The sequence below is a fragment of the Lepus europaeus genome, chromosome 10 (genome assembly GCF_033115175.1).
Source record: "Lepus europaeus isolate LE1 chromosome 10, mLepTim1.pri, whole genome shotgun sequence".
NCBI lineage: Eukaryota > Metazoa > Chordata > Mammalia > Lagomorpha > Leporidae > Lepus > Lepus europaeus.
In genome coordinates, this window is record NC_084836.1 from 67,970,774 (window position 1) to 67,991,024 (window position 20,251).

At 57.9% G+C, this 20,251-nt stretch overlaps 1 protein-coding gene across 3 annotated transcripts; it reads left to right on the top strand.

Annotated features, from left to right (window-relative positions):
* Positions 1-10,281: 10,281 nt before the first annotated feature.
* KRT75 (keratin 75) lies at positions 10,282-19,104 on the top strand. 3 transcript variants are annotated; one of them, XM_062202187.1, is made up of 9 exons: positions 10,282-10,779; positions 11,247-11,461; positions 12,267-12,327; positions 12,634-12,729; positions 13,417-13,587; positions 15,196-15,315; positions 15,445-15,665; positions 16,883-16,917; positions 18,613-19,104. In XM_062202187.1, exons 1-9 carry the CDS (start codon positions 10,282-10,284, stop codon positions 18,849-18,851), a joined length of 1,656 nt encoding a protein of 551 aa, XP_062058171.1. In that variant the 3' UTR covers positions 18,852-19,104. The 3 variants fall into 3 exon arrangements, with proteins under 3 accessions (XP_062058171.1, XP_062058170.1, XP_062058172.1); XM_062202186.1 differs by having other exon boundaries at positions 13,417-13,581; positions 15,190-15,315; XM_062202188.1 differs by lacking the exon at positions 15,196-15,315 and having other exon boundaries at positions 13,417-13,581.
* The last annotated feature ends 1,147 nt before the right edge of the window (positions 19,105-20,251 follow it).

A 20,251-nucleotide genomic window follows, 5' to 3' on the forward strand; every position in this document is an offset into this window, starting at 1 on the left:
CTGATTCCGTGTGTTTGTTGTTTGCTTTCAAGGTTTGAGGGCGCTGTTCTCCTTCCTTTGGGATCTTCAACAATGCCAGAAGCTGAGTGCCCTCTGCTTCTCCTCTCCCCTTGCTCCCTCCCTCCCCTCACAGCAAAGCATTCTCGCTCCTCTTGGGTTTCTCCTTGCATTCTTTGTTTTTAAGAACACGAAAGCAAACTCGTCTCTCCAGGTCTACATGGCTCTTTCCTCTCTGATACACAGCCAGGTCCCCTGTGAAAGCTGTCATGGAATTTGCTTTAATCACTGAAATAGACAGGCAACAAACAGATGGAGGCACAAGTCCACGCACTCCCGTGTGGTTCACATGGCTGTTCAGGCATGCACGTTTTGGGGCAGAAGCTTGTAACCACAGCACATTACATCAGAGTACCCGCTTAGAGCCCCGGCTGCTCCGCTGCAGATCCAGCTTCCTGCTAATGCGCGGGGAAGACAGAGGAAGATGGTCCAAGTGCTTGGGTCCCCGACACCCACGCAGGAGACAGGGATGGGTCCTCGCTTTGGCCTGGCCCAGGCCTACTGGTTGTGGCCATTTGGGGAGTGAACCAGCAGGTGGAAGATCTCTCTCTCTCTTTCTTTCTCTTTAGCTTCTACTGCTTTCCCAGGCCACAGCAGAGAGTGGGATCGGAAGTGGAGCAGACGGGACTCGAACCGGTGCCCATATGGGATGCCGGCACTGCAGGCAGCAGCTTTATCCACTACCCCATAGTGCTGGCCCCTGGTTCAACTTGCAAGAATCTGCTCATATAATTCTTGATGACAAGAAAAACAATGTGATTAATTTAACAGATGTGTGGAAACTTATCATTTATTCTTGAGTAAAAAACAAAAGCTCTCAGCTAACCAGGAACAGAAGGGCGTTTCTGTCACTTGGTTACTGGCATCTACAAAGAGTGCTTTGTCTCCAACTCGGAGAACCAGATAAGGATGCCTGCTCACACATACTCCCTATGGCCAACGTTGTACAGGCTGGTGGGGGAGCCAAGAGGAAGAAATGAACGTGCGTGGGGGACCTCCGCTGTGGTATAGTGGGTAAAGCCGCTGCCTGCAGTGCTGGCATCCCATGTGGGCGCTGGTTCAAGTCCTGGCTGCTCCTCTTCTGATCCAGCTCTCTGCTGTGGCCTGGGAAAGCAGTAGAGGATGGCCCAAGTCCTTGGGCCTCTTTGCCCATGTGGGAGACTTGGAAGAAGCTCCTGGCTCCTGACTTCAGATCAGCGCAGCTCCAACTGTTGCGACCAACTGGGGAGTGAACCAGTGGATGGAAGACCTCTCTCTCTCTCTCTCTCTCTCTGCCTCTCCTCTCTCTCTCTGTGTAACTCTGACTTCCAAACAAATAAATAAATCTTTTTTAAAAAAGTATATTTACCATGCAAATTTTAAAAAATAAAGGACATCATGTTTGTTAATTATGTCTATGATTTAACAAAGATGTGAGCCTGAAAAAAAGGGATGAATTCAAGTAGATCAAAACAGTAATAGTGATTGATTCTTTTTTGAAAAGATGTAGCTTTAGTTCCTTGACAAGAGCGGAGTGACAGAGAGGGAGAAAGAGAAGAGAGAGATCTTCCATCTGCTGGCTCACTCCCCAAGTGGCCACAACAAGCCAGGGCTGGGCCAGGCCACAGCCAGGAGTCAGGAGCTCCATCCTTGTCTTCCCTGTGGGTGGCAGGGGTCCAGCACTTGGGCCATCCTCTGCTACCTTCCCAGGTGCATCAGCAGGGAAGGGGAGCAGCTTGGATTCAAACCAGTGTCGCAGGTGTCGTAGGTACAGGTTTAACCCACTGCACCACAATGCCAGCCCCTAGTGAGCGATTCTCAGGAGTGGGGATTTGGGCAATCGCTGTTTTTGTATCTTTCTCCAAGTAAGAGTGAAAATCCCACTCCCTCTGCCGCCCCCGCCCCCGGTTGAAAGCCACTGCGATGGAACCCTGAGGGCAGGCACTGGCTCCCCGCAGCCCAGACCTCTCCGTCCGGCCCTTCCATCGTCACAACCAGAGCTTGGCGTCGCTCGTGGCTTCTGATTCAGCCTACACACGGCTTCTGGCGGTGCCTAGTTCTTCGTGTTTTGCTGTTGTCTTAAGAGTTCGCGTGTTGTGAGTCAGGAGTCTTCGGTCACATTATCTAACTACTTACATCTTGGTCACGTCCAGCACCCACCCCCTTTGCTAAAGTTCACGGCCACTTTAAAGATGAGGAAACCACGCTTTGGAAAAGCGAGTGGGAGGCAGAGCCGGGATCCCAGGCCGGGCACCGGTTTGTTGCCTAACCTGTGCTCTTCCCCTGCACTGGGAGGCGTGGCTCAGTCCTGGCCGCTGGCCTCCCGCCGTCCCCTCCCACTCTCTCAGACTGCTGCGCGCCCTCCCTCCCGGGCTTTGCTTGCCCTCTGGTGGAGGAGCTCAGTCCTGGGGTGCAGGACGGAGGTGACAGCTCCCTTGAGTGGGGGGACCCCACCGGCTCTGGGAAGAAGGCGAAGCGGACGGGTGCACCGGCCCCGTCTCCTCCCCAGCTCGGCTGTGTTCCTGCCTTTCCTCTCCGAGAGCCCTTTCTGGTCTTTCAAGCCTGTTTCCCCAACTTTGACTTCCTGCTTATTCCTTGGTGACGAGGGAGTGAGGAGTGAGAGCAGACCTGTTCCGAACCTGCGCCACTGCTGCTTTAAAAGAGGTTTTCAAAACCTCACCATAGGCTGCTCCGGGCCCTCTGCCACTCAACACCCCAGAAAAATCAGAGTGCCGTCTAAGAAGACCTGCGACCAGGTGGGGATCTGCAAGCTGTAGAGCAATTTCCAGGAAGACAGGCGCACTATTAAACACATGTGTAACTCAACAGGAGTTGGGGTCTACCCCCGAAAGAAGCCTTCTCACCCCGCCGGCCAAAGACACACACAGGCGCAGGTGCACACATGCTCACACATACAAATACAGGCACACACACTCTCACACACAAGCACATGTGTGCACATGAACACACATGCACACACATGGAAGCACATGTGTGCACACATGCTGGCATACGTGTGCGTGCATGTGCCACAGGTATGGGAACACACAAGCACGTGTGCACACACACACCGGCATACGCACATGTGAACACACACACTCCATGCAGACCCAGAGGCCAGGGCCACAGCTGTCAAGCGTGAGACCCGAGCAGTGGCAGATTCCCCCCTCAAGAGAGGCCGCGTGGGCTCCCGTTCCCTGCAGGGGTAATTTGGAAGCACGTAGGGAGCCTGCCTCGGGACTGAGGCTCCAGGATGCTGGGTGCCTTGTCCCTCCTTCTGAAACGCCCCGGATCATAGTCCCTAAGTCATTCCCGAAAGAATCCAGAGAGGCGTCTGCCACTCCCCCTCCCCCTCCAGAGGCACCCAGGGCTGGCCAAGTGGCTGGTCCCCATTAGAACACACGCCCTTGGATGCCTAACTAGCTCCTCACCGAGGTTCGTTACCTGGTGGCTACAACCACAGCAAGGAAGCAGATTCTGCTTCTGCTAATTCCTTGAAGCTTCCCTCACACCTCTGATTTCCCATTCATCCGTCATCCCCATCTTTCTCTGGCCTCCCTCCAGCTTGGCCAACCATTGCTTAATGCACCGGTGCTGGGGTTGGGGTGAGGGGGTGGAGAAGAGCACTTCGGGGTATTTCCCCTGAGAAGACTCAGGCTCTGGCCCCAGCCTGATGGGAGCGCTGGGGCGTCTGCCTGCCGTGGAGTCAGGTGCCATTTCGCCCTGTCCTGCAGGGAGGAAAGAGCAGCAGGGCGCTGAATGTCAGACCCTCGGGTTCTCTGTCTGTCTGGTTTTCAGGCTGGAAGCCCCCTGCAGCCTGCACCTGCTCTCTGTCGGCAAACAACCCTTCCTCCCAGCATCTGTGTCTGCCTTGGCAACCTGCCCCAGCCCTGTTTCCATGGCCCTGAATGGGGCTGTTCAGCCTGTCCCCTCTCTCAGAGCAGAGCAAAGGGGACTTCCTGTTCTTCCACTGCCCTCAGCCAATCCCCCCAGCCTCCCAGGGTCGTCACCAATGTCGCTGTCACTATCCTCAGCACTAACGCCTGTTGATTTGGTACCTGCAGCTCGGCTGGGTGTCACGCCTCCCAGGGTGAGGCAGGGTCACCTGGAGGAAGGCTGGGTGCCCCGTGGGACCGGCCCCACTACTGGGGACCCCGGAAAACACAGCCCCACAGCCAGACATGCACGCCCGTGCTCACAAACAGCAGCTGAACGACGCCTCACTGGGATGTCTCACGCAGACAGGCAGCTGCTCATGGCCGGCGTGGGTGCACGGTCAGCACACACTCACGGCCCCGTGGCCAGCGTCCGTGGGTGGATTCACTCTGATTTATCCGTGATGAGTGTTTAACCCTAACCGCTCTCCCTCTCCACGTGTGTGTGTCCTACACACGGCATTTGGAGCCAGCTGGGGCTTGGGCTCCTCTGCAGACCCCCTCCACCGGGGTTCACCCATGAGCAGGGACACCGCTCGCTGCCTGGGTGGTGGAGTTCCAGACTCTACCCTATTCTGTTTCCTGTGTGTCAATTTTGTCTTCCTCGTGAGCTCTCTTGGCTCACAAAACACGAGGCCTTCAGAATGTGCACATCATGACCGAGCCTGGAGCGGGGGACCACGGCAGAGGCCAGAGTGGTCACATCCCGTGGCACAGAAGCCGGGGCCCCTCCCGGGGTGGGGGGCCTGAGAACCCGCGCTGCACGGCCTGTGGCTTGCCTCTGAGATGAACACAGCTTACCCAAATCCCTTCCCCCCCACCCTCGCCGACCCCAGCCTCTTTCACTGAAAGCCCAGGAAACATTTCTTGGAAAGATAAATAAACAGACGCAACTTGTTTATAGGTGCAATCGAAAGCAACTCCCAGAAATAACTGCGGCGAGGTGGAGTCTAGAATGTTCGGGACGGCCAAGTTCATGAGATACTACAAGCCCAGTAGGGGGCGGAGCGGTGGCTCCCAGCCCCCACTTCCCAGCTGGGGACAGGCACCCCACCCCCAGCAGCAGCCTCCAGACCCAGCGCAAGTCAGAAGGTGGAGTCACCAGCGTCCCTCCGTGTGCCAGTATCACCCAGCCCACCTAGCCTGCACCCCCAGGCTGTGGCTCCGGGCCAGCGGGAGCCTGGCTGGGCTTCTAGGTATTGTGCTCCTGGGTTAGAGAGGGCCTCTGGGCCCCCACCTCTGAGAAACAGCCTCGGGACAGCCCATCCCCTCCTCCCACCACCAACCTCCCACCTTGTATTTGACAGCGCTCAGAACCCTGCAGAGACTTGATGAATGGAACCTGGGAACACACTAGGCCGTCACTGTGGGTGGAGATGAATGACTGAGACGCACCTGGCACCCTCTCCCTTCTGAATCCCTGCAGGTCCCCGGATGGGGCTGCACTGGGGGAACTCCTGAGATTTCCACTTCATGCACCTGCTCCCCACCCAGGAAAGCCCCCAGCTGTGCATCCCAGGCTACATGGGGCTTTTTTTTTAAAGATTTATTTATTTATTTGAGCATCAGAGTTACACACAGAGAGAAGAAGAGGGAGAGAGAAAAAGAGGTCTTCCATCTGCTGGTTCACTCCCCAAATGGCAGCAAAGGTTGGAGCTGCGATCCGAAGCCAGGAGCCAGGAGCTTCTTCTGGATCTCCCACATGGGCACAGGGGCCAAGGACTTAGGCCATCTTCTGCTGCTTTCCCAAGCCATAGCAGAGAGCTGGATCAGAAGAGGAGTAGCCAGGACTTGAACCTGCGCCCATATGGGATGCCAGCACCACAGGCGGCGGCTTTACCCACTGCACCACAGCACCGGCCCCATACATGGGGCTTTTCTCACTGAGCTCTAGCTGGTCACAGACACTCAGGACAAATCCATGGCTACAGAAAGAACCAGGAGTTGTAGCTCTGCCATCAGCAACTGCGCGGCCACCTGCAGTCTTTGTCCCCTCCCTGACCCCGAGTTCCCCTGGGCCTTAGAGGAACCTTCCTCCCCTGTCCCCACGCACACAGTCAGCACCACGCTCGTGCGTCCAGGGCTGGTTTGTGAATGGCCTTAAGACACGCATGTCTGTATGTTGATTTCTGCAGCCGCTGGACAGACTGGACAGACGCTAGGTGTGTCTGAACCCCAGGATTGTGGAAGGAAGGGAGAGAGCTCCATTTTGCTTCTCTCAAGCACAAGTTTAAATGAAAAGAGCACACCAGGGACCAGGGTGGGTGTTTGGCTTAGCAGCTAAGAGGCTGCAGCCCGCATCAGCGTGCCTGGGTTCAAGTCCCAGCTCCGGCTCCTGACTCCAGCTTCCTGCTAACGTGCATGCTGGGAGACAGCAGCGATGGCTTACAGAATTGGGCTCCTGCGACACCTGTGGGAGACCTGGCCTGAATGCCCAACTCCAGCCAAGTGCCATTGCAGGCATTTGGGCATCGAGCCAGCGGATGGGAACGCCCTGTCTTGTCTGTCTCTCAAAGAAATCAAATTTACACCCCCACCATTTTGCCACTAAAGCTGGCTGAAGGGCTCCTGTGGGATGCCAGTGACCTTGGCGGTGAGTAGGAACAGCTCCATGAGTCAGGCCCCAGGCAGGTGGACGTCCCGGGGCTGGAGGGACTGCTGAGAGCCGCTGCCACCCTCAGTGCCCCCAGAGGCAGGCTGGGGACACCCGCTGGACACAGAAAATGCAGAGGGAGCAGGGCTGCTCTGGCCTAAATGGCGAGGAAGGAACGTGCTTCTGGTCCGGGCATCTCAGGAGCAGGCACAAGATCATCTTCTCTGAACTTGGCGTCCGCCAGGAGACGAGGCTGTGACAGCTCCCTGACACTTGCTGCACCCAGAGGGAGATGCCAAGAGGGCTCGCTCTGCCGGGGTCCAGCTGCTCCCGGGGGCGTCATGCCTCCATCCCATGGCTTTCGATCCAGGCTGCCCGCCTCTGGCCCTGGCCTGGCTGGGCGCGAACACTCCCTGGGTGTCCCCCACTGTTCATCTCCGTGCCTTCCTCTCTTTGACCCACTGCCACTGCCCCAAATGCCACCCAAACCAGTCTCCTTGGGTCCCACCACCTGCCGAGGACTTCTATGTCCCTCTGAGGCTGACTGTGATGACCCTAGCAACAGAGCAGGCAACAGGGGAGTCAGGGGGTTGGGTGTCCCACCCTGGGTACCAAGGCACACTGCACTCCCCCAGGCCTCAACAAAACTCCTTCCAGACACACCCATTAGCGCAGAGCTGCAGGGACAGCAATGCTTGGAGATCAGAAGGGATGTAGATCTTCCTGAAACTGGACAAGCTGTATCCTGTGAGCACCTGTCACAGTTCCAGACATGGGAAGCAGGTCGGGGAAGGGAGAATGTCCCAGCCCACAGCAGGAGGTTCACACCCAGGCCACCCCAAATGGAGCACAAGCTAATCTCAGGCAGTCCAGGACCAGGGTGCACAGGGCTCGTCACATGGACCCAGGATGTCTGAGAAGCTGCTTAGGGCTGGCCCTGTGGCGTAGTGGGTAAAGCCACCGCCTGCCGTGCTGATGTTCTATAGGGATGCTGGTTCAAGTCCCAGCTGTTCCACTTCCGACCCAGCTCTCTGCTATGGCCTGGGAAAGCAGTGGAAGATGGCCCAGATCCTTGGGCCCCTGCACTCATGTGGGAGACCCAGAAGAAGCCTGAAGGTGGAGATAGGTCAAAGGCTTCCCAACGTGCTGCTAGCTCTGAACGCCGCAGGGAAAGACACTCTCACTGCAGAACCAACGACCATGGGGGCAGAAATAGGGAGAGGGGCAGGAGGAGGAGGAAGGGAGCTGCCCCAGAGGAAAGGTGACGGTTGAGAGAGACAGGATGGATGCAAAGTGAGATGACAGGGCCGGGGAACAGGCCTGCAAAAGAGAGGAATGGCTGGGAGAGGAGGCAGCCATCGGCAGCTCCCCAAGGGGAGGAAGCCGAAGCCCGGGCCACTCCCTGCACCTGGTCATTGCCGGCCTTTGTTCTGGGGACAGCCCTGGAGAGGCTTCCTCGGCACAGCACAGGAGACAAGCATCCCTTCTTCGTGGTGGGGAGGGAGCCCTACGGAAAAACAAAGCCCTGTATTCTTTGCAGCCAAGGGGAGAGGATGCACCGCCCGGCCCGAGAGGCACTCGCTCCTCCCCGCCTGCACCAACCACAGCTCTGAGTCACGCGTGCCCCGTGGGAACCGAAGCTGTCACAGAAGCTCCGAGGGAGGGCGGAGAGGCCCACCCCTAGCTCAGCCCCCCAGCAGGAAGAGCTTATGGCTGCAAGGGCCAAGCCCCCATTCCAGGCTGGTGAGCGCACCTGCCAGCCACCGGAGGGATATGGCCGTGGCACCGGCCTCTGCCTCCCACCAGCGAGGCAGCATGGCTCAGCCTCCTTGATCGGCCACCGCGTCAGCTTCCACAGAGAGGGCACCTGTGTCATTTCCTCTCCCAATCTCCCCCTCTGCCTAGAAGGCTGCAAGAAGGAAGACAATGGGAGGCGTGGCTTCCCTCCACCCCACCCCGCAGCAGAGATGGGCAGAGGAAGGGGCTGGAGAGTCTTGCAGACCCCATGCATTAGGCCCCAGTGGGGAATGGAGGGCACGGTAAGAAGTAGAATGGGGCAGGAAGAAACCCTCCACTAGGTGGCTCTTGCCAAGAAGGAGTGGAGGCACCGGCGCTGTGGGGCAGAGGGTTAAGCCACTGCCTGTGATGCTGGCACCAGCCCAAGTCCCCGCTGCTCCACTTCCGGTCCAGCTCCCTGCTAAGGCACTTGGGAAAGCAGCAGAGGATGGCTCAAGGGCTTGGGACCCTGCACCCTCATGGGAGACCAGGAAGAAGCTCCTGCCTCTCAGCTTTAGATCGGCGCAGCTCTGGCCATTGTAGCTATTTGGGGAAAGAACCAGTGGATGGAAGACCTCTCTCTCTCTCTCTCTCTCTCTCTCTCTCTCTCTCCATTCCATCTGTCTGTCTCACTCTGCCTTTCAAAGAAATAAACATATCTTAAAAAAAAAAAAAAAAGGAAAAGCAGGAGTGGAGAACTTGGGATTGCTTGGGAGCAGCCAGCCCAGAGGACTTCTGGGATAAGGCAGCCTCAGACGTAGCTGGGGTGGGGGTGGGGTGGGAGGCTGCCTCAGTTTATTCTGCCTTGTTCAGAAGCGATCCTCTATACCTCCATCTTGTCTTCCTTGCAGGACCCTAAGCCTATTATTTTTTTAAGATTTATTTTATTTATTTGAAAGGCAGAGTGACAGAGAAAAAAGGAGACAGAGAGAGATCTTCCATCTGCTGGCTCATTCCCAAATGGCCACAATGGCCAAGGCTGGGCCAGACAGAGCCAGGAGCCAGGAACTCTATCAGGGTCTCCCACGTGGATGCAGGGGCTCAAACACTTGGGCCATCCTCTGCTGCTTTCCTAGGTGCATCAGCAGGGAGCTGGATCGGAAGTGGAGCAGCCGGGTTTTGGGACTCAAGGCCTTGCCGCTGAGTCCTTGGCAAGCCCAGGATTCAAACCCAAGTCCTCCTACTGTCACCTTGTCCAGCCACCGAAGAGGGAAAGCCGGCCCCGGGTAGTCGCAGCGTTGGAGCAAGCCGGCACACACCTGTCTCTGCTTCTGCTCCAGGGACTCAGGCGTGGCCTATACCATAGACTTGGAGGCCTACGGGCCCCATAAAGGGGCAGCTAAACCCAGCCACTTCCAATGAACCATTGAGTGTGAAGTGGGATTTCCAGGATTTGGGGGACAGCGTGATGGGGCGGGGCCGGGCAGCAGCTGCTGACGAAACACTCGGACAGAGGCAGCAGGGACCAAGGCCCAGGAACCAGTGAGTCGCCAGGTCTTGGGCTGACACAAGATGTTTGGACAGCCAGGGAGCTGGTCCCAGGCCTAAAAAAGCGGTACAGAAACAAGGCAGTTTTATGAGTCGATTATAAGACACATGATTAGGACATGACGGAAAGCAATTAAGTTGCTTCTCATTCCGTCTGCTGATCAAGTTGCAACTGGAAAGAAGTTTCCACGTGGGGGAGGGAGGCCCCGCCGGGAGCCAACCAACCTGCGGCACGGCGCTTGCCAGGGGGCTGCTGAGTGTGAGCTCAGGGCTTGTGGATGCCTAGGGCATGCCATCAGCAAGGTCCCTTCATTAGCACAGACCACGCCCCTCCTGCAAGCACATAAAAGCCCAGGGGGCCTTGGGGTTCCGGCAGCTCTCAGCTTCTCCATCTAGCTCTTTGCCTGCACGTGCCTACCTCAGGAGCTCCCCCGGCCAGCCTCCCTCCCCGCCATGTCCCGGCAGTCCACCATCACCTTCCAGACGGGCAGCCGCAGGGGCTTCAGTGCCGCCTCGGCCACCACCCCAGCCGCCGGCCGCTCCCGCTTCAGCGCTGTCTCCGTAACCCGCTCCGCAGGTGGCAACACGGGGCTGGGCAGGATCAGTGGCTCTGGGTCCGGCTTCGGAAGCCGCAGCCTCTACAACCTAGGGGGCTCCAAGCGGGTCTCTGTTGGTGCGTGTGGGAGCGGCTTCCGAAGTGGCTTTGGCAGCAGGGCCAGTGGTGGGTTTGGGGTCACCAATGGGTTTGGCTATGGGGGTGGCATAGGTGGTGGCTACGGGGGCTCCGGCTTCCCCGTGTGCCCCCCTGGAGGCATCCAAGAGGTCACAGTCAACCAGAGCCTCCTGACACCCCTCAACCTGCAAATCGACCCCAGCATCCAGCGGGTACGGAAAGAGGAGAGGGAGCAGATCAAGACCCTCAACAACAAGTTCGCCTCCTTCATCGACAAGGTGAGCCAACAGCTTCTATTCTGCTGGGATCAGGGTCCAATGAACGCTTGCAATGGCCTCCCTATGGGAAAAGATGTCTTCGCCAAGCACCACCCATGGCTGGGCCATTTCCAGCCTCCTGAGGAGTCAGGTGGGCAGGTGCAGAGTTGGCACCAAGGAAGAATGATGTTACTCCACCACCTCCCCGCCCCAGGGCAAATGACCCCTAACCCATAGCAGGTGGCATTGAGAACCCACCGGGCAGCAGAGGCTCCCCCATCGGGGACTGTGGGTCCCACCCATAGCCCCAACTCTATGGAAGCCCCAGGGGCCCCTGGAGTGGCTTCACGGGCTTCCCCACTTGGGGTTGGAGCTGTCAGTTCCACCATCGCACATCAGGTGAAGGAGACATGTTTTTCTTGCCTCCCTTACGTGTAGGAGTGTCCAGTTCTGCCTGCCTCGTTGATTCTGTCCAACTCTCGTTCCAGGTACGGTTCCTAGAGCAGCAGAACAAGGTCCTGGAGACCAAGTGGAACCTGCTGCAGGAGCAGGGCTCCAGGGTGGTGAGGCACAGCCTAGAGCCCCTCTTCGAGGCGTACATCAACGACCTCCGGCGGCGGCTGGATGGTGTCACCGCCGAGAGGGGCAGGCTGGACTCCGAGCTAAGGAGCATGCAGGAGGTCGTAGAGGACTTCAAAGTCAGGTGAGTGGGACATGTGGCACACAGGCTTTGTCACCTGCAGCCATCCCAGGACCCGAGCAGTGCCACGCTAGTATCAGCCAGGAGCCATCGGGTAAAGATGGAATGGCACCGGGTAACAAAGGGACTTCCACCTCAGCCTACTCGTATCCATCCCCGTGACCGATAAGGACTGCCAGTAGTGTCCAGCAAAGCCTCAGGGCTGGCTCGGGATGGCCCAGTGCTGTTTCACTTCTGGGTCATTATTGGGCTCCGTGGGTATGGCTCACTGACTGACACTGCTCAAATTCCCCCAATGGTATCAGCAACTCATCGGGCAAATGTGGACTGCACAGGCTCCAGACCACAGAAGGCCAACCAGGGCAGAGGGCTGGCCCCAGCTAGCCCCTTAGCTGGCGCACCCTGGGTTGCTGAGTCCCAACTACACCTGATCACAAAAAGCCTCTTGGAAAATGACGGAAGGTCATTTTGGAATGTTGTCCCGAATGGACCAAGTTCCAGCAGGTGCAGGCAAGCACAGAGCATTTTAAGATTAGAATCATGCATTGAGAAAGAACTCGGATTCCCTAAGTACCTGGGTCTGTTCCTATGTGTTCCACACTTAGCTTCTAGTCTTAACAAACGTTAACAAAAAAGAAATCTGGCGAAGAAGGCAGGTTCCTTTCCTGGAGGGAGGATGGAGGTTAAGTGACTCACCCGGAGCCACACAGGGGTCAGCGGAAGAGCGCTGAACTCTTGCCACACCGGCCCATAAGAGTTGAAAGGCGCCGTTGCCCAACCTCACGCCCCCTCGGCTCTGTCCCCACAGGTACGAAGATGAGATCAACAAGCGCACGGCTGCTGAGAACGAGTTTGTGGCTCTGAAAAAGGTGAGTGGGAATGGCTGGTGGAGGAGGCGACGCAGCTGAGTCTTGGGGTGGGGAGTGGGCTGACCTTGGGCTCCCCTCAAGAAATGTCGAAACTGCCCAGATGCCGACTCCATGTTTCAGGCCCTGTGGGTGCTTCTCGGGCTTCTGCTGGCCCCGGGGCGGTTCTAAGAAACCAGCCATGGCCAGAGCCAGATTTCTCTAAAACCTGAAGCAGATGGGCCGGGAAGGCATCCGCCCAGCTGGTTCTGTACCGGCGATGCAGGGCTGGGGTCTCAGCAGGGTGTCCCGTGCTGCTTGTGGTTCCAGGATGTGGACGGCGCCTACATGAGCAAGGTGGAGCTTGAAGCCAAGGTGAACACTCTGACGGACGAGCTGAACTTCCTCCGCATGGTGTACGAGGCGGTAAGCGTGCTGCCATGTTTCTGTCCCTCGCGGGTTCTGGGAAAGAAGGTACAGCAGGTGGCCGGCGTTCAGCATCTCTGCCCAGCCTCTTCCCTGGGACACACCAAGTTGGGGGCTTGGAGAACAGGAGGGACCAGAGAGAGCCATGTGGAACCTTGTCACCTCCAACAGCCCAGCTCTGAGGCTTCTCCCCCCACCCCCTAGCCCCCTGGCTCCAGGGCAGGGCAACCCAGCTGGTTCTCAAATTCAAGGTCCTAGGTAATCCATCCCAGGGATCAAGACTGCTCCAGCTGCTCCCTTCTGTTTCCCAGAAAAGTCCAATAAAAAAAACAAACTCTTTCTGAAGATGCCTCGTTCTGAGAGGCAGGGCCCTGAGCCTGGGGGAGGGGGACCAAGACAGGCAGTGAAGGGACAGCACCGCCTTGAACTCCCTTCGGTCCTGCAGAAAACTTTCCTGCCTGTGCACAAACATAGGGCAGATCCAGAGGAGCCTTTCGCACTTCACGCTCAGGGAAAACGCACAGATAGGGCCTCAGAGGACCGATGCTGGAGGACACGCCCACCGCCACACTGATCCATGGATAGAAACTTCCCCCGGGTGGCACGGTCTGGGATGCTGGGGAAAGCTGGCAGAACCCCTGCCATGGGTGATGCCGGGCTGGTTGTCCCCCCAACACACACATGCAGGAGCTGTCCCAGATGCAGAACCAGGTCTCCGACACGTCCGTGGTGCTGACCATGGACAACAACCGCTCCCTGGACCTGGACAGCATCATCGCCGAGGTCAAGGCACAATACGAGGACATCGCCAACCGCAGCCGCGCCGAGGCTGAGGCCTGGTACCAGACCAAGGTGAGCGTGGGCTCCTCTGCCGTTGGTCCTAGGATTAGCATTCTCAAGAAACCAGCCACGAACCTTGGAAATCGCGTGAGGATTTCTGTCCCTTCCAAACTTGGCAGGAACAACCTTGACACTGTGCAAGCTTGGCCTGAACACAAGTGGACAGCCAGCCCTGCACACAGCCACATGATCAGAACAGCTCAGGGTGCTCAGGAGGACACCTGTGGGGCCCCCACCCCATGCACAGCATCTGAGTGGGGCGGGGCCAGCTCCAGAGCAACCAGGAAACAGTCACATGACCATTTTACAAGGGCTTGTTCATTGCATGCATAGTTACTGAGCCCCTACCCTGGAACAAGCAGGGTGATAGGGCTGCTGATGTGCAAGCTACAGAGAATACAAATTCTGGGAGGACAGGAGGTGACAACCAGGGACCAGAGAAAGGTCTCATGGATGACAAGTTCATGGCAGAGGTGGGAGTCTAAGCTCGTGGGGAAGCAGTGAGAGGTGAAAGATTGGCCAAGGAGCCAGGAGCCGATGGAAGACAGGAACGAGCATTTCTCTGAGTGTGAGGTCAGTCAGGGAGAGGGAGCCTGGGATGACCACAGACTGTCCAAAGGCTCAGTTGGCCAGAAGGAAGTCTGGCCTTGTAGGAGACCAACTCCCTCAGCAGGGGCAGCTGCTCCTGGTCCTGCTCTGTGCACTGCCCCTGTGCCTGCTGGTCAGCAGCGTGGTAGAAAGGAAGGGAGGTGTCAGGGGCCGGGGGCCCACGGTGCAGAGGCAGCTACTTGATGGTAAGCAAAGACCGAAGCAACTTAACCCCGAGATGGAGAGGTGGACATTTACAGCAAAACCCTTGGGGCCCCTGGAGGTGACAGAGTGTGTGTGGGGCCGGTTCTCCCGAATGGGTGGCCGTGCACTGTGACACTGGGAGTGGTCAGAGACCAGGGGGTCGTTTCTGCAAGGCCTCAGCACCACCCAACTCCGCCTCCCTGCACCCCTCCCTATCTCTCAGCCTGGGGTTCAGAGGACTAGCAAAGGCTGGTGGGCGTGGTTGGTGCATATCCCCCCTATCCCCCAGCAACACCCATTCCCCACGGCCAGTGACCAAAGTGCCTTCTCATACTCAGAGCTCACCGTGTTCCGTCCTGCCCCCAGCAAACCTGTCCTCATTCGCATAGGCTCTTTCCTCTGTCTGGACCAGTCTCCCCACAAGCTGGCCCTGAAGGCCCCTCCTTCTCCAGCCTTCAGGCCCTGGAAGCTCCTCTTAACCCATCCCCCACTCCCAGGTCTGGGTCAGATGAGATGCCTTTAGTATGTTCTCCCAGGAGCAGGTTCAAAAGGGATACTTATGCTTGTATGAGACCATAAATTCCATAATGCACTCGTTGGGCCGACGTCTGTTAGCTTCTGTGGGGGGCAGGGGCCTGATTGTGTCTTTTGCAGTATCCCCAGGGCCTAGACGCCCCCCGCCAGCAAGTACGTGCACTTGTGAAATGCCACCTGCATGGGTGAGCAAGGGGATGCGTGAATGACTGGGTAACGAGCAGACCTGCTGGGGCACAGGCAGTGCTGAGGCCGGTGCTGGCCTCGGCGCTGAGTCCGCTCTGGTTCTATCAGTATGAGGAGCTACAGGTCACGGCAGGCCGGCACGGTGATGACCTGCGCAACACCAAGCAAGAGATCTCTGAGATGAACCGCATGATCCAGCGGCTGAGGTCTGAGATCGACAACGTGAAGAAGCAGGTACGTGGGGGCGGGGCTACGAGCTCCTTGCACTCGCATTTCTTCTGGGCGCTTTTGCCACCCCATAGTACTCCTACCCAAAAGCCCCGGGCCTCGGGGAAAACTCACGGCTTCCTCCTCTGCTCACAGTGCTCCAGCCTGCAGGCAGCCATCGCCGACGCCGAGCAGCGCGGGGAGCTGGCCCTCAAGGATGCACGGGCCAAGCTGGAGGGGCTGGAGGACGCCCTGCAGAAGGCCAAGCAGGACATGGCACGGCTGCTCAGGGAGTACCAGGAGCTCATGAACGTGAAGCTGGCGCTGGACGTGGAGATCGCCACCTACAGGAAGCTGCTGGAGGGCGAGGAGTGCAGGTGAGGACAGCTGCACCAGCTCCCTCCACAAAGCAGGGGCGCTCCCAGCCAGGGGCTCGGGCCGCGGCAGCCCCCTCTCTTCTCCTGGAAAAGGAAGCCAAATGCAGGTGGAGCTGCACATACAGTTTCCTCCCAGCCTCAATCCTCCAAGAAGCAGCAACACTCTGCACGCATTAGACATCTAGGGTCTGGTCAGGCTCTCTCGAAGGCTGGATTTGGTCATTCAGCACAGTTCTCTCAGTACGGTGGAAAGCGCTGTGTGGACTGAGAGTCAGTTGTCCTAGGCCCTAGCATCCAGGCTTCCGGGCTGACCGCTAACAGGCTGTGTACCTTGGGGAAGTCAGTCTTCCCGCTCTGCCCTCACTTCCTCAGTGATAGCTTGAAGAGCCCACATTGCACCACCTCCAGTGCTTGTGGGAGCTTAACCTTGGCCAATGACCAGCTGTGCAAATAAGGGAGCATTACTGAATCTCTCGAAATGGGGATCACAGTGGCTCCAACCTCATCCAGCTTGGAAAAAAGCAGGGTTTAATTAAGAGACCGCACACACACAGGGCTCTCAGAACAGTACGGGGCACTCAAGGGTCCAATACCTGTTAGCTGCCATTTGGTTCAGTGGCCAAACACTTGGGCTTTGCAGTCAGGTGAACCTGACCTTCAAATCCTGCTTCGTGACCCTGAGCAAGTTGACTGACTTCTCTGAGCCGCCACACCCCCTCTGTAACAACCGAGCATCACCATGTCAGAAGCAGGTACTCAGGAAGTGTTAGCTCTGGTTTAAGTTCTAAGTGTGTTTGTGAATGAATGCCACCTGCTAGGACAATAGATGGGCTACTGCTTTGTTATTTTTATGATTCAAGCTGCTCTCCACGTCTACAATGGCCAGAGCCTGACAATGGTCCTTTGTTGAAAGAGAAACCTTCCTGCTCCAAGTCAAGCCCTCCCTTCCCCATTAACACCAGTCTGTGATTAGTTTTAATTTCCTTAATGTGTCTGACCAACTTAAACCCACAACCTGTTTCTGGGGTTGCGGGGTTTACCCCCCATGGACCTCACGCTGCACATGATTTCATTCCCCACATTGTGGTTTTTATGAGTGCTGGAATTAAGACAAGTTCTACAGTGCACATGAGAAACGGGGTTGAAACGTATTCAAGACAAGCACAAAACCAGCCCTGCCCATGGGGTAACCTTCCCTCTGCCTTCCTTCCCACCAGGCTGAGTGGAGAAGGAGTCTCCCCAGTTAACATCTGTGAGTATCACATCCTTCTGGTGTTGTGTGGCTGGGGGGGGGGGGGACAGAGGGGTGGGCCCGTGGGAGGGGGAGGATGTGGGGCCCTGGGGGCACCCTGTAGGCAGAGTCCACTTTGAGGTGGGAGTTTCTGAGACCCTTGCAGAGAAAGCCACGGAAGGAGACACTCCCGAATGTCAGTGTCGTGACATTGCTGAGCGTGCAAGCACCGTGGAAGGGCTGGGGGGGCTTTGCTGCAATTGGTCTGCCTGCAGCCACACCTCCACCTCCCAGAATCCCATGCCTTCCCTGCCTGGGCTCCAAGAGCAGGACTTAGGGTCTGCTTGGGCAGGCTTCCCATCAGGCCCAGGAACACTGCCCGTCAGATGGCTTCTCCCAGAACCATGTGAGCAGAATGCCCGCTGCTTGGCTCAGCTCTGTGGAGCTCAACCGCAGACAGCTGCCGACACCTGTCCGGGCAGTGGGGGCAGCAGAGACACAGGAGGCGGCGGCGGGCTGGAGCAGCTCCCGCCAGCCCCGGCCCCCGTGTGAGTCGGAGCTGGCATCCAGAGCCCCCTGAACCTGACTCTCGCAACTCTCACTTCACACAGGGCTCAGCTTTTTAGACGTGGGATCCAGTGAGCAACTGGTTGTCCCGGCAGAAAGTTCTAGAAGGCAGTGTCCTCTGTGCCCACCCAGGCAACTTCCTTCCCTAGTGCCTTTGTCTGGGGACTCCAGAGACCCTCAAAACGAAGTTTGGGAACAGAAGTTTGCCTTTACACATGAAAGTCTGCATCAGTGTCCAGGGTCCAGACCCAGGGGCCTTAAAATAACACAACTGGAGCCTCCCACAGTTCCACAGGGCAAGCCCATGCTCGGGGTGCATCTGAAGTCTACAGGGGGGCCCTAGCTGCTGGTGCTTGCCGTGGGTAGTCTGCGGTCATGTGGCCGAGTCCCTGGGGTCTGTCTTTCCTCCAACACTCACCTTTGTCTCTAAGGATGCCAGCCTCACTGGATTAGCGCCCCCTGCACAGTCCTATTTCCAAATAGGTCTCCGTTCCCAGGCACCAGGCACCCCGGCTTCAGTACCAGTTTCTGGAGGACACAACCCATCCCATCAGAGTCCATTTTTAACTTCAGATTTCCTTCTGCAGAGCTCCCAGTAGGGTGTGTTTAAGGGGATCCGTGGCTGAGTTAGGAGCGGAGCAGCTGGGAGGCAGAAAGGGGTCGAGGTGATAGCTGTGGCTCCTCTGTCACTTGGGCTGTTGAGCACCCACATGTCCTCGGGGTCAGAGCGCCCAGGCTGGGGGGCATGGCAGCAAGGGCGGAGCTTGTAAGCCACAGAGGAGCTGCCCAGAGGAAGTCAGGCCTTCAGAGCCAGAGCCCTGGACCAAAGGAGAGAGGCAGGCAGGCTGGAACAGCTCCCCACGGAAGTCTCCAGTAGGTTCTGGAAAGAGAAGAGGCAAATCCCGGAAGGGAGGAAAGGAGCCACGCCCCCTGCCCATCCCCGTGAGAATGCCCGCCCCGCAGCTCAGAGATAAAATGTACCTGCAGCTTCCGGCAGGCACAGGAGGTGGGAGGGGCAGGGACGAGGACAGGTGCCTGGCCAGGCCCCATCCTCACCCCGAGGACGTGGGGACAGAGGTCCTGGTGGCCGCTCCTGTGTCTCCTCTTCTACCCCCTTGGATTCTGACTCCATTACTTCTCCTCCGGCAGCCGTGGTCACCTCCACCGTTTCCAGCGGCTACGGCGGGGGCAGCAACCTTGGAGGTGGAAGCCTGGGTCTCAGCGGAGGAAGCGGCTACTCCTTCACCAGCAGCGGTGGGCACAGCCTGGGCGCCGGCCTGGGGGGCTCTAGCTTCAGTGCTGGTAGCAGCCGGGGCCTTGGTGGTGGTGGCTCCAGCGTCAAGTTTGTCTCCACAACATCATCAAGCCGCAAGAGCTACAGGCACTAAGCACAGCCCATTTGTACTCCTGCCCAGACACCTGCGCCCTTCTCCCTGTCTGCCTCCATAAGGCCCCACTGTGCTGCCCGGAAGGCTAGGGCTGATGTCCCTCCTGTCCGCTACTCCAGGCTGCTGGCCGCACTCTCGCTTCGCGTGGGCCACACTGGAGCCTGCCCTCCCTCCTGGCTAACACTCAGCCCCCCGCCCCCCTGCTCCCTCCAGCTGTGGCGATAGGCGAGCCTGTGTCTCTGAAGCTGGCTGTCTCCAGGCCAGGTGGCTCCCCCACATGTCTCCAGGTGCTCCAGTGTCTATTAAACTGCACATGTCATGTGTCTGGCGTCCGAGCCCCTCTGTCTGCTATGGTGATGGAGTTCAGAACCATCGTCCCCCTACACCCGCATGGGCTCCATGCAAACAATGCTCGGAGCATACCAGCCCGTGCCCCTTCCCTCCCTGGGAGCTGAGAGGGCTGCATGGGTAGATGCAAGGGGCTGCAGGGCTTTACCCAGGGCACCTCCCAGGTGTCTCTGTACACTTTGCCTGCTTCGTGCGGGCAGCCCATGCCCCCTTGGGCGGAAGCCCCCAGCCAGGCGGCCCGCTGCTCTGTGTGCTACGCAAGGCCATGCCTTCCCCTCTCCAAACCAGACAGTTCCAGGGACACTGACACACAGTGGGCACAGCAAAGGGGCTGAGCCAAGAAATAACAGGCCAGGGAGAAGGAATGAAAGGCCAGCCTAGGGGCAGGCTCAGGAGCCACTTAGCCCTTAATTGCGGGCACAATGAGACATCTGGGAACACCCACATTCCTGAGCTGAGGTGTCTCCCAGCACCTCCCAGCAGGCCAGCGCTGGGCGCACCCAGGGCCACCCCGTGGGCTTAGAAGGAATGGGTTCCACGCTGGGGACCAAGCTTGAAACTGACCAGCAGTGACGCATCAGCATTCTGGGAAAGACCGGGGGCTGAACAGGCTGTCCAGTGGCAGGGAAGGGAGAGGCCTGAGTCAGAAGCAGGTTGGAGGGGTTGAGAGGGGAGTGGGGGAGTGGGGCTGGGAGTGAAGACAGCAGCCCAGAGCAGCAGAGGGGGCAGGAATAGCAGTGGGAGCCTGGGGCTGCTTCCCTTTGCCAAGGCTTCTCTCCTTGCTCAGGGCATGCATCCTGGGGTCACACCCTGGGCTCCAACCCCCATCCCCACCCCCCTGCACTGGCTCTGGGACCTCATTCTCAGCCACACTCACCGAGTGATAGTGAGAATCAACAGAAATAACGTTTGTGGCTGACCGCCCACCAGGGGCGGTGCAAATTCAATCCCCAATCAATGGCTTCTTTTCCGTCCTAAGTGACCAGCATGACAAGGATGCAGTTTGAACCCAAGGCCAGGCGCTAGAGAAGGGAGGTGTGGGTGAGAGCAGT